At 40.5% G+C, this 17166-nt stretch overlaps 1 protein-coding gene across 9 annotated transcripts in view; it reads right to left on the bottom strand.

Annotated features, from left to right (window-relative positions):
- The window catches only part of CLASP1 (cytoplasmic linker associated protein 1), a 189310-nt gene that overhangs the window by 24525 nt on the left and 147619 nt on the right, over nt 1–17166 (bottom strand). For all 9 annotated transcript variants that reach the window (XM_075152887.1, XM_075152882.1, XM_075152883.1 and 6 more), the window contains 2 exons: nt 8577–8720; nt 7212–7318 (listed from right to left, as the gene is read on the bottom strand). In XM_075152887.1, coding sequence (XP_075008988.1) covers nt 7212–7318; nt 8577–8720 — 251 coding nt within the window. The remainder of the gene's footprint in view (nt 1–7211; nt 7319–8576; nt 8721–17166) is intronic.

Below are 17166 nucleotides of genomic sequence, written 5' to 3'. Positions count from 1 at the left end.
AGGGATAGGACAACCTTTGTTTCATATGATTTCGAAAATATTAATTTTGAGCTCAATGACATTTAATTCATGGATCTTAAGGGGTTCCTCATACAATATTTAAGTGAGGAATGAAACCGCCATTCAAGAAGGCACCCACACCAAGAGATGACACGACTTACAAAGGTCACACAATGAAATCCATGGCAAAAAAACCCCAAGAAATAATCACAGATATACTGACACTAAATCTTCTGCTAAAATCATCGCTTCCTTCCTTAGGGATGAATTTTGCCCTACACTGCTACCAAAGAATAGATCAAAGTACAGACTCTGCGATGCTAAAGGACTAAGGCAATTTCTCAACAAAGAGCCACCGATCTGACGCATTTTTCAAAGCACAAAACCACATTTTAATAAAAATCTAAAGAATCCAGTGTTTTCATATATCAAGAGTAAGCCTGTGTAGGAGATCACGTTATGGCTGTGTTCTACATGATCAAAAATTTTACATGTGAACACACATGTCTATTGACAGTATGTGTGCTGGAATACTTCACAGACAAGATGATGGGGGGAATAAAAAATAAAATGGAACTACACCCACCTTTCAGGAAAAAAAAAAGGCACAAGAGGAAAAAAAAAAAATGACCCATGCAGAAAACTAGAAGAAAGTAACAGGATGAATAAGAAGTGAGTAGAGATGAGCAGCGTTTAGGGATGTCACAACATTATTTTCCATCTTCTGCTGCACTAAAACAATGCAGCTCTCTACAAGTTTATCAAGATACAATTTGGCAGTTTTCCAGTTTGACATAACACACATTTTACTTCCATAAACTATTATTCAATTTCCAATCCAAACTATGTGTAAGTAATCAACAGTTTAGCATCCTCAAGCAGCACACAGTAACCCACTTCCTTGCACTTTCAGGCTCTGGGCTGGAATAAATGTCAAATTATTCCAAACTTTGGTGTCAGCTAATGAAAGGAGGAAAAAAATTCTCAACTAGTTTACCTCCAAAAATCAACATGGATCTCTTCCACAGATATTTTAGTGTCCTAGAAGAGTCAGAACATTGATTTAAAGTTTTAATTCTGCAGGTATTCACAGAGGTACGGACTATGGGATTCTGTTTTCTCTCTCAGACATCACAGGTTCCCAGATTTTGAGCCCTCAAAGAACAATTTGTTTCCTTTTCTTTCAATAGTTTTTCATTAGGAACTTCTTGCTTCAAGGGAAGGCTATATATAGTCCTTCCTCAGGTAATAGGTATATTTAAGTCAGAAGAAACTACATCTACAGAAAGCCTGTGGTCAGGGTATAAACTTAAAAAAATCCAAGGAATTTAATATAGAGGTCTGACAAATTAAATTTGTATTCAGAAGGCTTTTTTGATTAAAACCAGTACACAGCCTTAGTCCACTACACTGATTAAAGATCTGTATGCAGATTGGAACAAAATGTGAGGGCACAGGAGGAGGAAGAAATGTCAAAATTAGCAATCGATAACCTCTAAATCTTGTCGTAAGGACAATTTTAATTTCAATACTACAAATTTCCAAGATGTTCCACAATCACACTGTGCAAGCAGCTGGTAAAATCATATATGCAAGCTTCATCCTCATTGTCCTATGGATATTCACTACCGCAGATGTGAAATCACTACTGAGTTGTATTTGCCTGTTTGAAAGTACTCGTGTGCTGCTTGCACAGCCAAGTTGAAAGACCTTGCCTGTGCTATCATAACGCAACCAGTGCCTGCCAAAAGTGCTCAGCAACTGTGTTCTGCGTTGGAAAGCAACTGTGAAACGTACACCCATTCAGGAACCTGGCAGGGAGGAAAAGCCTGGAAAAACCCACTTTTTTTTTTTCCACTTATATGCTGCATCTTCCCCAAGCAGTGAGCAAGCGACTGCCTGCCCCCTCCATTCTCTGCAAGCCATCATCTCTTTTCTTTTTCCAACCAAAGCCTCTGCAAATCGTTTCCCACATTTGAACAAATTCCACAGTGTGAAAGGTAAATAATACTGTGACACCTCAGACAAGTTGGTTTAACAGGTAGCTTGTTACCTGGGAGAGTAAGAGCGTCTGAAAGTCTTGTGGGAAGGAGCAGTGGGGATGGAGTTAGGCTGAGAAAGGGGAGGGGGGTGCTTCGACAGCCCATCTGCACTCCAACCCCAGAACCGACTGCCGTGATCAGAGGAGAAAGGAAAGAGAGAAAAAACAGAGGAGGGAGAAAAAAAAGAAACTATAATCTGAGTGGCTTAGTGCTGTCATGCTGCCTTGGAGAGAGAGAAAAAAAAATTAATAGAAACAAAATTAAACAAGAATACTCCATTGAGCCTCACAAGTCATTGTTTTGGCCTTTATTATTCATTTCCACTTTTATTCCTAACATAATGATATGGTTCACACAAAAGTAGTCCCTGCTTGTACTAACCAGTAAATTATACAAATGGATATAGCCTCTATAAACAACTCTTAAAATGCTCTAAGTAAACAATCCCTGACCAAATTCTACGCAGGTATTTGCGAGCAACAGTATTTCCCTGGAAGAAAGGCAAGTTGGAGTTGATTTTTTTATCAGACACACAAAGGTAGCTTGTCAGGTTTGGCTCCTGGTGCCTCTATAAGAGCCTGCAATCAGGCCCTACACAATCAGCAAACCTTTGTAGGGCTTAAGATCTGATCCTATTTCAAACCAGATTCAAACTGATCCCAAATATGCAGCAAGTGAAAGTCAGTCTAGAGTGTAAACATATCACATAAATTGGGGACTTGGCCCAGGTCTCAGCAGACAAACCTGGAAAGACTGGATGAAACCAGCCTCTAAGTCGATTCAGATCTCTCGCCACACTTCCACAAGCCCCTTCTGGTTACCGTGTGATCCTGTGCCTTTGGGTCAAGGCATCCATCCCTGTGCCAATTTGTCTAACCTTTGCTTTTGTCCTGTTCCCTTTATGGTACATGGATTTTAAAAATCATCTTCTAAATGAGAATATAGATGCTTGAGCTGGCAGAGTATTCAGGGCACCACTTTGTTTCTATTAAGTTTAAGTTCACTGCCTTGGAAAGTCACATTTGTGTATACACAAGTGAAAGATACTGCAAGATCAGAAGTGGCAAACGAGTCAAGAATTGCTCCAGTGCAAACAGCAGCAAAGCCAGTTGAAAACTCTGAAGAGTGGTGTCAAGAAATTCACCTGTTAACCAGCAACCAAACCCCATAGCTATTACATGCAACTATTACGGAAATACACCAGACACCCAGACTGCTGATCAGAAGTCTCACAGCTCAGGTCTCACCTACCTGCAAATGGACCACCAAACAATGCAGGCTTGTCCTTATTGTATAAGGTGGATGGCTTATTTTAATTCTTTTTCCATGCCCTGCGTTGCTCAACTTAATATTGAAACTGTCAAATTTTTTTTTTTAATGGCATTTTCTATTGTCAGTGAAAAAACAAGCACGTAAACTCACACAGCCAAATAGAATTGTTAGCCTTTTATTTTGATGCGTTTCCTCTAGAGATCTTTGAAGGACTAAATTTGGTTTTTTAATAACTGGAACTACAGGTTTCCGGGCTACTAATAAAGGTAGAAACAGTAGGGCAAACCTATTCATTTGATATTCCTTCAAATATTCCTACAGAATTCTAGGTGAAAATTCACAACCTGAATATAACATTTGAGTTTATAGAAGTTCATTTGCCATTCACAACGGTATTCCTACACTGGAGGACTTCACAACTTAGTATTTTCCTTTTTGTCATACTACACAATTTACTAAATCTCAGAAGATTTTCTCTGTCCAACACAAACTCAAGCCATTCATCTGAGCATTGCCCAGGAAACATTCTTTCTTCTCAGTCAGAAGTCAGGTTTTTTTCTTACTATTTTCAGCCTTCCCAAGTGCCCTCCCCTGCTTTTCTTCTTCAGAAAACACCGTCTTCCTCCATAACTCCTCTCCCCAAAAACTAAAACTGTCAAGACAAAAAAAGCAGGTACAAATGCAGAAGTAACTCACAGATGCAGTGGATATGTTCTAGTGATCATGAAGCAGAACTGGATGGAGCAAATGAAAGCAGGAGAAGGAAGGACTCTGCCCAAGGCCCTGAAAACACCTTCTGAAGACATTAACATCAGGGGATACTTAAGCAGATGTTATCATCTGGATAGGCAAATTAGCTGTTTGCATCAGCAAAGTCCAGTTCAACCAAAACATTCAAAATCTATCCAGAGAACTCAAATACATGTACACACAAATACACACACAAAAAATAAAAGATCAGTCATCTGGAATTCAGTTGTGATGGCAATAATATGGGAGTAGTGGTGTGACCTAAGGGCAATGGCATACACACATACTGTAGAAAGTCAGTATCAATGAAGCCTTGCTGACCAATATTGAGGATATTGTCCACAAACCATTAGTAATACGGGAGAGCAGCTATGCTTAGCAGCATTTCTATATTCCTTCAGGACCCAAACTATCCTTTCTACACATATCCCAGCCCCAAAACCAAATACGTCTCTAGACATATTCCTCCAATCTGTGCATCAAGAAAAAATTCAAAGGAGAATACAATCTTCAAAAGCAAAGCTGGCATTAAGAACTGAAGATAATCCTTCAACTGACTGCACTCAGGCTGCCTGTACAAGACACACCTGTATGGACAAGGTAAGCAGGGCCCGCACATGGAGCGCCCCAGGAAGCAATGGGCCAACGCAGCCTTGGTACAACCCTTTGGCAATGGGTCCCATAAAAATGTAAAGCCAAGCCCAATTTCAGAGGAGGGCTACACAGAGAAACTGTGGGAATCTTCATCCTTTTACTGAGACTTGGGTGTGCTCATGTTCCAAGTTTGTAGAGAGAAAAGTGACACTTTACACCACTGATGAATAGCAAATGACAAGCATTTGTAATGGAAACATGACACCGAAGCGTCTATGCCAACAACTGCAATACTGCAGTGCACCCTACTTCCCATAATCTGTTAGCATATCTTCCAAAGCCTTTTTTCTGAAAGGACGACCACATGTACTCTTCAGAAAGAGTGCTAAATTCTCCCTTGTTCTCTAAGTCAGGACCACGCTCAAACTGTGCTACACAAGACATTTTCAAGAAGGATGCAGTCCAGCAAAGCATCAGAAGCTACTGCCACTGATTTGCAGTACTTGCCACCGCCTTTTCTGCAAATGGTAAAAATCTGCAGCTACTGTTACTGCTCAGAGGTCACTCAACAAAAAAAAGTAGAACTTCTCCCCTGAATATTTTAAAGGGCTTTTACAGAAGCTTCCACCTTCACCTATCACTGAAGAGTAACTTTTACACATCCCTCTTGAATAACTTAATCCAACAAGGAAGCAGGACACACTTCTTGAAAAGACACCTAAATTTTTGGATCAACATGTCCAAGAACTCCATAGAAAATTGAAGGAATGATTGTTTTCTAAAGGAAATTCCTGGACCACTGCACCAGTGGCAGTTTTGGTCTTGACAACTTAATGGCGAATGCTCTGGAATTACATGCCCTCTCTAACTATTTCTTGAGAACATATCACACATGGGGGGAAAACCTCCAGTTCATAAACCCAAAATGCTAGAAAACAATAGCAACACAGAGTATGTAGTGTACGTCGAATGCTTTAATCAATATTTTGGTACGTGCATCCTGACATCAAGAGGTGAGAAGAATGCAAAGACAAACTGAAAAGCAGTGAGTGAAGTGGCAAAACACAGTTGTGTCCCAATGGCAAAACCCAAAAAGCATGGTAAAAGCTCATGGATTTATAAAATAGGTGCCACATGCAAATGTGGCCAGCAAAGCCACAAAATAACCACAAGGAGACATATCTCAGTCTGTAATTTCCCACGACAGAAATCAGCAGGGCAACAATGCTCAAACTAGTCAAAAAGGAAGCAACATAGTTGGAACCATTCCCCTGAAACTCTACCACTTAATTTCTTAATGAAAGCTTTGTTGACAAAACTTGTAACAGGCAACTCGACCTTGGCTTGCAACCTCTTGGCCTAGTTTTGGATTACAGCAGATTTAGGGGTCACAGAGATGTATTTAGATATCCAAAATTTTCTCAGGAAACCCCATGTGCTCCTCACATGCTGCTGGAATTAGTATAACTACTCATTAAAGGCTAAAAGCCTGTGCTTTTTCTGACACATGGGAACTCGCATGTCTAAGCACCCCTCCAGGCAGGGTTTAGCAAGTCACGACAGGGCGGATCAACAGATTTCAGTGTAAATTACTATACTGGACTACGAACTGCAGTCCTCACCCAACACGTTTCTTTCTGTCTCTTCTATGACAAAGGGAAGTGACCTCCCATGGAGAGGCAGGGCAGGCAGACAAGAGCATCAGCTTTTAAGCTTTCCCAGCATGAATCAAAGCTTGTCCAGGTAAAAACCCAATACTTTCCTCCAACATTTCTATGGTCCCACAGCATACTGTTAAAACTCCTATCTCCTCTGCTCTAAGTTTTTACGGTGTGAAACATGTACATTCCCTATATCCAAGAGTCCATGTTTGCTCAATAAAAGGTTTTGGAGTGGACCAATATATTCTAGGGCAGCATCTGCAGCTTCAGCAAAACACCTGGTTGCAATAGACCTGATGCCCAAAGGATCAGGCTGCTATTCTGCTAGTGAGCAGCCAGGAGGGTGATTTGAGAGGTATTCAGCATTGAAAAACAGTCACCACCTTTGCTTGTTCTGCATCCTCACAAAGCATGAGGGGGGGAACAGGAGATTCAGTACTTCTCTCAGCAGCACAAGCACTGTACTACAGTCAGATGAATTACTGATCACAAGGGCATACCTAAAAAATAGACACAATCTGAAACCCTTGACCTGAAAGTCGTCATTTACTTTGTGATATTTGCAACCTCAACAAGACCTCATTTCTAATGCTGCCATTTACTATTACCTTTATTGAACCCACAAATGTGATTCTAGAGAAGGCCTAGTTATGAAAGAAAATTAATATTATAAGAAAAGACATTAAGATTACACAGATAACATGAGGACTGGAACACTGAAGTCAATCACCAACCATGTATTAACATGTTCAAACCCCGTTTCTTTGGAGCAATCTACTGTAAACTTTTGTTCTTGTTTTTGCTTTCAAAGTGAGTCATATTCTGCAAATGCACACTCAGTGTTGAAATCCTTTAATATTTTGCAAGTGGTTTAATTAGCCTGCCACATTACCTTGGAGACAGTCCACCATGGGAACAGTTGGTAGGTGAAGTTAAGGGGCTGGTTCTGCTGCTGGAGTGCCGGGAAGGAGTCCGACCAAGGGTATTGCTGGGGGAACCCTGGCACAGAAGCAGGAAGATAGGGATTAGTAACATGTTGCAATGCACAGGCAGGAGTACACAACAACAGGTCCAAATATTGCCTTTGTTTGCGCTAGACAAGCTTAGTGCAGTTTTGGTTCTGGCTCTTGACCTAAAAATCTGCAGCCATGGTTCACAAAGTCATTAATATGTTCTTGAAGGTACTGCTCTGAGGATAAAGCACATGTGCACTTTTCTACAATCCACAGAACCTGCTATTTTAACTACGCAACACATACGGCCTGCAAATATTGCCAGAGAAATGGTTTATCAATCCACCAGGTTACCCAGCTTCTCAGATATTATTTTCCAGGCTCCAAAGTATGCAGACCATTACCCTGGTGATTTAGCAATTTAATTATGCAGCTATTTTTCCGCATTGTCTAAAGCATTCTGATTGTGCTTGCTACGAGCATAAGTAAGCAATCTAACTTATCATTTTTCCACTGGCCTGCACAATCATTTATACCACAGCAAAATGAGTAGAAATTGCTCCCAGTTCTGACTCTCTTCACACAAGGTTGAAGGTACTAGAGAATCCAGTCCATTTGTATGGAAGCCTAATGCTACAGTTCTAGCTTACACAAAGGTCTACTTGTCCCTATGGAAGTGCAAAGATAGGAGGGTTCAAACTCCAGCAAGTTTCACAAGATTTCCACATAAAAAAAGCAAAAAAAATACCCTAATCCTTGCTGCTCTGGGGGGGAAAAGAGGTTTAGAAGCACACTTAAATCCTCTACTAACATATTCCTTCAGAGAAATAAAAATATGTAAGAGCTTCATGTAAAACCAAAACGTACGGTAATAGGTGTAGACTGAGGAGACCTTGTAGGTCACATTAAAGATCCTTAGTAGACAACATATCTGTTATTAAACTGATTTCAAAGTAGTGGTAAGCTCAGAAAATCCATTGCATCAGGACCTCTGTTTTAGCCAAAAGGTCATTACTGGCAGGATTTTCAAAAGCACCAACTTGAAAGCACAAACCCCACCAACTTTCATGCGCTTCTCAGTAATGTTTTTTTTCAATCTGTACTGGTTATGACTGTATTAAATTTTAAAATAACAGAGTTTTTTGTTTTAATGGTCCCTATAAAAGCAACAAACAGAAGCCTCTGTTGCCATGTTGCTTCAAGACAACAGCTACAGATAATTCAAGCTACTGAACATCTGCAACAGCTTATCGATGTGCTGCTGTCTTTGGGGCTCTGCTGTTTGCAAGGATAAGGGCTCTCACCACACTGGTGTTACTGGAGTTCTTGAGGTGGTTGTGCAGAAGCTTGGTAGCACCATCCTGGAATGTTTTTGGCAAGGCACCAAGTAACATAGTAAACTCGGGAGTGTTCAATTCAAAGAGAGAAATCAGGACTATTTGTGCTGCCTGAAAAGAAGAAGAAAGAAAAGATCATCAGTTTTTGTTCTTTGAAAAGAGCGTGCGTTCTGTTGGTAACGATCCTTACGGTAAATGACGTGTGTTCCATTGAAAAAAAAGATTCCCATACTAGTCAAATTTTTGACATATTCCTTGAGATGTGTCATAAAGAATTGCTAACTGCTATAGCTAACTTTTTAGTTCTTAGAGCTTACAATATACTTTTGCATTTATATCATTAACTTCTCAGATGTGAAGTGTACAGCTATTCACAGCTAGTGAGAAAATCTTACCATCGTCCTGTCCAGCACATATTTCAATTGAACAAGTTACTGCAAAAATTTACAGGAAACAAATAAAACCAGAAGCTCAGATTATGAAGAATCTAGGACTGCAATTTGTCATTCCCATGCTTTCTATTTTAAGTGCGAACGGACTAGTTCTCTTCCCACCCAACCTCTCCTCTTCCTAAGGATCTGGCAAGTTTGTTTCATCAGACAGACAATCCCCGCTTCTGTTTTCCCACCTCTCCTTGCAAGTCTCACCACTGCAAGTCTTGTTTCAGCAACAGAAGACTCCATCTCAAGTGGAAGACGTACTGGGATAGTGAGAAACACCTTTCTCTCATCCATGGACAGACTAAACCCCACCAGATTCCCTAAGTTTAGTGAGTGAAACCAGGGTACCACTGAAACAATTGAGAATTTTACCATTAATTTCACCGGACAAGGTTTGTCCTATCTGCCTGGAACAGGAGCCAGAACAGGATCTCCACTAACTCCATTAGCAAACACACAGTTCTGCGTATCCTGAACTAAGACAATGGAATCAAATTGGAATGGAAGCAGAATAAATCACAGGGTGCAGATCTGCAAGAGTAATTAACATCACATGTTCCTAACTATACTTCCCCAGCAGCATACAACCCACGTGGATTGCACCAATTCTGGTTTTTTTGCCCCTGCCTTTGCCTTGAAAATATACAAAAATATAAAAATTGATTAGAAGAACAATAAGAATGAAGCAATGATGAAGGACCTCTGATGGTCTGCAGCACCACTTTCTCCAATGGGGGTGTAGCCATTGATATATCAACCTCCAGAATAAATATCTGGATACAAAGCAGTGGCTTAGGCTCACAAAGTAAGAAGCAAAGCTACACATGCTCTTATTTTGGAACAGCATACATATAGGCTTAGGAAGAGCAGACGCTTGCGTCTGACCCTTTCGGGAACTTTCTAAAACTTCCTAAAAATGAAAAAGAACTTTAAAGAGGGTAAGAATATAATTCACTGCTGTGGCAATAACTGTGCATTCATGGTTCTCGTCAATTCAAAGAAGGAGTTTTTAGTAAGTAATGTGTTTGTAAAGTTGCAATAATTAAGTGTATCTGCAGCTCCCTGTGAAGTGCGATCCTTTAGCAGATGATGAACTTAGGTACACAAAAACCCTTCCATAGTGGAGGGGAATCAAAGTACCTCATTGTTTCAGTGTGCAAACTGCAATTCAAGCTATACTGTTCCTTCTGCTATCAGCCCCAATTTGCAGTAACACAGCTTTATATATAAAAACATTTTCCATCCATGAAAGTTTGGTGAGTAACATCCTTTTCTTATTGCCAACAAAGAAACTGAGGCACAAAACACCCAACGAGCTTCCAAGGACTGCAGTGTACAACAGGTCTTCAGATTCTTCATTCCAGATGGATCATGCTGTCTCCTGTCAAAACTCTCACTGACTTGAACAGAAACACAGCATGTCATTATTCACTTTACACTAAAGATCTAAGGATGAAAGAAGTGGGGAGATCATTTTCCCCATGGCTTTCTTAACTCCATACTCCACTCTCCTCTGACCTGAAGTTTGGGGCAACTCTGCCATGAAGCCTGCCTGGTATCCAACAAGGACGTGTATTTCTGTCCATTTTGATCCCAGAACTTTTAAGTTTTCACCAGCATAGTATTTTCTGTAATAAAAATATTACTGCAAACAAGAGATCTCAGAACAACAATCAGCATGTTGAGCTGAATGCAAAGTGACAAGTCATGCCAAAGTTCATTCCCGTTTGTGAATGGCATGCATATCCCGGATGGTTAGGAAGTGGACATGCAGATCTTCTGTGTCAGAACAAGCAGATCTCATTCACTGAGGTAAAACCCAGGCAAATTGATCAAGGTTTCCCAGGTTGAGAGACTGCTCAGACTAGAATATCTGGAGATATCAACTGGTAAGTCAGGAGCTGCCTAAGGTACAGTGAGGCGGGAAAGGATTTAAGATAGCTTTGTCCCACATATCTCCCATTGATGGGTTAGAAATAGGGTCATCCTTGGAGACCTCCTATGTAAACAGTGGAAAACAGGCGCAAGAGCAGATGCACTCTACGATGTGACATTCTGGAGGTACCTTTCCTGTGTGCCAGAGCGGTCTAAGATCCACCTCACAGATCTGAGCAAAATCTTCACCAAAGCTCCACCAGGGACTTTGCGATCCTGTAGCTTCTCTTTGAAGCAGACAGTCATCTAACTGGTACAGTTTAACCCTGACACACAAACACGGATAGCACAGACGTTGCGCTACAGGAATATCCAAGGGAAGTTTCAGCTCCCAGAAGTTGCTTCAATTTTGTTCCACTTTTTTGTTTTGGCTTTAATGAAAACAGGACTGTGCCCACCCTCCCTCTTCGCACAAAATACAGCTTGTCTTTAGGAGTATCTGCCAGTATTCTGTGTACCCGGTGCTCTTCAGTAGCTTTGCTGTTGCCTGCAAATAGGTCATTGGGCTTTGAATGAAGTGCTGAACAGTCACTCCCAATGCTTACAATCTTATGTGGCCTGAAAGAAAAAAGACCTATAGCCTATGCTTTCTGAAATAAAGCCAAAGTACTACTACAGCCTGGGAGTGGTGCTCCGGTAAAGCTCTCAAAAGCAACACTAGAGCTATGTGGGTTAACCTTGGCTGTGTTCTTTTTAAATAGCCCTCAGCCATCCAACTGCACTTCTAGGTTTATTTCAGGCAAAAGCCATTATTTGAAAGTTCAGCCATGATTTCCTGCTTAAGATCTAACACACAAAGGTCTTGGTCCTGGCTACCATAAAATCAAGAACACTGTTACCACTGACCTCAAAAGCTGGAAAGTCCATGCTAGCTTGGAATCACATTTATAACATGCTCTAAGTTTCACTCTTGCAATACTTCCCAGTTGTCATACAGTTAATTTTATTTCAGTAATGAAGAGCATCAGAAGCAGCATTTCTACACCTGTCTATTAGTTAGATCTGGACACACTTGATAATCCTCTATATTTCATTTACCTAGCATACATTTATCTAGTCAAAGGACATCTTTTACAGGCAATGTTTCATAAGAGTTTTAAATCTGTGGATTTTCAGCTTGTGACAAACCAGAGGACATTTTCATAATCTCAGAATCACTGGTCATTTCTGAAAATCTTGGCCCTTGTTTCATTAGCTTACTCAAGGAGTAGATAAATTTAAAACAAGCAATAAAAAACTTATTTCTGTACACAATGTACAAACATTCTCCATGCAACACCGTGCTTGATGATATACAGTTTGGAGAAAGAGTAATATCTGAATTTTCCCTTGCCTTTGTGTCCCTGTACCATTAGTGTGGAACACTAATCCATCTCCTTTCAGTGACATATAACGTAGACCCTACAGATTATCTAATCTTAATGAAGCAGTTCTCTGCTGGCTTGAGCTGGAGAAACTCCAGTGACTTCAGAGCCTGACTATGCTAGTGAGGGGGTCTGGCTCCACGTCAGGTTCTTGAATCATTTGCAGAGGATCGCTTATGTAACTTCATTATTTTCCTTGTAACAATGCAGCAAGGATCGGGTTCCACAAGCTGGTAGCAGCTCCCAAAGTTTCACGCTTAGGTCAATGCAATTCATGCTGTCCAACAGTGTCAGCTGCTAAAGGGACACAAATGCTTTAGCAACTTTTGGTTTTTGTTTTCACCTAGACGGTGGGTGTTGGCCAGATTTATCAAAATCTGTAACCTCTGCAACTTGGTTGAATTATAATAAAGTCTCTTTGAAATGGTTTGGGCTCATTAAGCAAAAAGATCAAGGCTAACTGGAAAAATCCATTGATTTTAGACAGGAAATGTGGTCAGTGACCTAAGCTTAATACAAGTGCCTTATGATTGCTGCTGTCGCTGGTCCAATAGGCCAAGCAGACCAAGCAGCTAGTTGCCTGAGCTATCTGAAAGCAGTTTTCAAGTTACTCAGACTTCTATTGGCGATGGGCTTACGACACTGGCAGCCCCACAAAAGGAGAGGACCTCATACCCTGATTGCTTATGAGGGACTACAACAAGAGAGTTAACAGAAAAGCACACCAAAGCCAAAAATTACTTCACAGACAGACACGGGTTTTTTCAGGCTCCCAGTCAAGGTCTCTTTACACAGCTAGACAGTTGAGTTGAGACTGCAAACACGATTAGTGTGATTAGTGCACACAGCTTTTAGTCTACCTGTTTACATTTCTCTTCCAAGTTTCCTTCACCGGGCCCTGAGGAAGCTGTAGTTGTCCTAGCTGGCAAATCCTCACCCACCCAACTATGCATGGTCTGGGTTTGACAAACAGGAAAGTTGATATTATTTAGAGAAAGCATAGATTTCAACTAAATCATCTAAACAGTACACATGCTATCTTTTTGCAGAAGAGTTTTAATCAGTTGCTTGCTTAATTTCAAGTAAGAAAAAGCATTAATCTTTGATTTAACCAGAAGAGCATTCCTTTCAGCAGAGGGCAGCACTGGCTCAAAATTAAATTCAGCCACAACTCTCAGGTTTACAGACATCCCTTAGTTCTCCTACAAGGCTCTGCTTTGGCAACCTCCTGACGGCCTCCATAACCACCTAAAAACCTCTGCTGAGGTGCAGAGCCTAGGCAGTGCTGCTCTGAGATGGCACTCGCATCTGGCCAGCCAAGAGTAGAGGAAAAGGTGCTTGCATCTGCCCGCACCTATCCTCGCAGACGACTCTAAGTTCAGAGGAAGAAGCAGTTAAGAACTTGCAAACTTCTGACTGCAGTCCGGGCATCCGTCTGATGGACCAAGACTGTCTACAAATGCCTTTTATCATGTGATCGGTCAGGGCAAGATTCACACTAACATCGACTCACTTTTGACAAACATAATCATACTCCGTATGCATCATTCATTTCACCATCTAGGCTAAGGCAAATGTGGTTTTAATAACTTAAAGCACAGTGGAACACAGAAGCGCTCTCTCTCATGTCACTTCGAATTATACTAAACTGCAGATCAAATATAGATCCACTGAGATCAAGAGGCAGCAGTGACACATTAGGCAGAATGTATTAACACACGTTGGCATAGGGCAACTCTTCGATTCTTCGATAAGCATAGCTGTTGTTAAATGAGTTAATTCAAATCTACTGAGAGTGTTTGCGGGTTCTAAATAAGTGTTATTTAAGTGTACTTTCCAGCAGACAATTAAGTGTTAGCTGGCACTAAGCTAACAAACTATCTACCAAACCAAACCTCCTGCTTGTTCCTTTTTCAGGTCTAGAATCAGATGAATATGCACATCCACATTACTGATATGGTAATATGAAGCACAATGGCTTCATCAGTTCATACATAATGCAAGCACGTTAGCTTGAGCACAAGTTTTTAAACACACGGTTTTCCCAAAAGACTTCTATTAGAATATGCTGTTTACATCCACATCCTGAAAAGGAAGAATTTGTTTAACAGATTTAAATACAGAATTCATGTACAGATTAAATCCACATTGCTATTGTGTTTTATACAGCACACACTTAATATATCATGAAAGGCTTTTACAAGTCATGGATGGTTGCATTACATGTGTCAAAGGCATCTCAAACAAGTGCCAGCAAAAACTATGCAGCACTGAATCATCACATATTCAGATTAATGTTCTATAATGGATTACAACTCCTTATGTGTGCTGTTATTTTGTGACCTGGGCACAGCAAAGACCATGGAAAAAATGTTCATTATTTCTGGAGAGCCAGGTGTTAGCCCAGAAGTCAAGCTGATGAAGGCTACTCTGAGTAACTTTGCTCCTTCCAAAATGGCATTTGTTGTAAAAACAGGTTTCAGGACTAGAAACAAAGGCTACATTTCATTAATAACTGAGAAATTTTTATTATAAACCTGACATGATGTAAGTCTGAATTCTGAGGGGGAAGTTCCCACATATAAGCTAAGAAAGCAGAAAAGCTACTGAAGAAAGATGGTTTGTAATGAAAACATGCACTTTAATCTGCACAGACTTTCAAAATGCTAGAGTAAGTATGGCAGACTTATCCATCACAGTGCAGAGAAAACAGCCTATGGTCTATTTATTGGATGGCTCCACAACGCATCATGTAAATATCACCTCTAATCTCAATTTTCAAAATAGATACATCACCTATACCTATGTAGGTGTGTGTGTTTATATAAATGGCACATACACACAAACATATTATGCACAGACACATAATATAGGCATGAGCATCCACATTCTGTGAAGCAATTCCTTCTTATCTCATATTATCATGCACTAGCTCTTACTGTTTCAAGCAAACTGAGAAAATGTGCTTATATTACAAACTGCTTTCAACTCAAAGGATACCAGAAGGCTATATAAAGTGAAGAGATTCATTTTAAGGAAATCATCATGTTTCCAACAAGCTGGTGATGATTTTCTGGTCACTAACGTTGGGAAAAGCCATTTTCCTTACACTGCGTACACTAAAAACATTTGGGCTCTCATAGCTCTCTAGCATCAAATTCAAAACAAACAGAAAATGACGGCTACTATTTTGGAAACACAGATAGGACATAGAGATCCTTTTTGTTCTAACAGCATTAAAACAAGTAAACACTGAAGTCCACCAAGTGCCATTTTTGATGTATTACACTATTTTTCCTAACACTGACTATGTTTAAATGCCTTTAAGGAGTTCCTCTGTGCATTTAGGCTGAGCTTGACTTCTTTAGGAATATCCTTTGGCTAAAAGGCTGACCTCAGCAGTATGCACATAGTCCTACTTAAGACTCCATAAGCCTGAAATGAAATCCTAAGGACTGGTTCTCTGGTTACTTGGCTCTTCATGGAGTCCATGAGATGCACAAATCTGGTGTAGGAATATTGCAAGAGTGCTAAAGAAACCTCCGACCCGGAAAGGCAAGAGCCTGTGACTGGGGAGTATTAAAAAATTTGCCATTCAAAAATTTGCCATTTCTGCAAACACCCTCTTTGCCACTGCTACTGTAACAGGCCATGACCAACAGTGTTTACTGGGCAACACCAGTAAAGATGAACCATTTCAGCTCACTAAGAGTCTTTGGGAGTGCTTTTACAGTGAAGCTTCTGTCCCAGAGTTGCTCAAATCAGCCTGATGCTAGATGGAAAATTAAAGCTCCAGGAAAGATTTTAGAGGTCTCATGGCATCACGTTGCAACGGAACCCAATTTCATTTCCTTAGCAGCATTTGCTTTCCTGTCTATCACTGGTCCTCCTACAGACGTCACAGCAATACTTTATCCAAACTTGCTCTGGGTTTTATTGATAGATATGATTTCCTTATCAAAGTGACAACATCAATATTTCTTGAGAAATGACATCTAGGACTACTAGTTAAAGAAGTAAATACATCTTCGTTGGCTGTTTGAGCACATGAAGAATTTGTTGACCTGCAGCTTTCTCTCTGAAATCTTCCTCATATTCTTCCCCATATTCTGGTATATTTCAGAAACAGTTTCTCAATTAATCAGTTTTAGGAAAAAAATCTGATCCCAAACTTGTTTTCTTTGGACACCTCTAGACTTTACTTGCAAACTAGTGGTGCCAATCCAAGGGGCCCTACCCCTAGGTAGTCTGAAGGGGACTTCGTCTTAATGCAGATCACAGTAACACAAGCACTCTTCTGGACTTTTTGATTCATTGCAATGGTTCTAGTTTCTTACCAAGTCCCATCTACTGTCTATATTCAAGGGCAGCTTGGCCAAACTCTGTAACGAGTAGGACAGTTGAAAGAAAAAGTTTTCCCGGTTATGTAAATGGAAGGCAGAACATGATGTACAGGTGACATAAGGCTGCCCATCACATGTAAAAATGCATTCAGGCTTGTAAAATAAAACTACTGTAGGAACGTTTCATCAACAGAGAAGCCAGGCAGGACATCTGGCACAAAGGAAAAATTTCTTCTTCCCTGAGATTAGTAGTCCAAATGACGATCAGGCAATACAGATCTTGTCATATATTGTTAATGACCAGACCAGAGCTTGGCTGATTAACAAGGCGGTGGGCAATGTCACTGGCCCTTCACCTCGGAAGGCCTTGTTCTCCTTCAGCCTGTGCAAGCTCCTCCTAAATGCTAAGATCCTTTGTGCCCTCCCAGACAACTCCACCCCCTCAAATGCCGAGCACCCGTTTAATAAAAGTTTC

The sequence above is a fragment of the Calonectris borealis genome, chromosome 6, assembly GCF_964195595.1.
Source record: "Calonectris borealis chromosome 6, bCalBor7.hap1.2, whole genome shotgun sequence".
Classification (NCBI taxonomy): domain Eukaryota; kingdom Metazoa; phylum Chordata; class Aves; order Procellariiformes; family Procellariidae; genus Calonectris; species Calonectris borealis.
The sequence above is the reverse complement of the archived record's forward strand: the minus strand, read 5'-3'. Positions and strand labels throughout refer to the sequence as shown.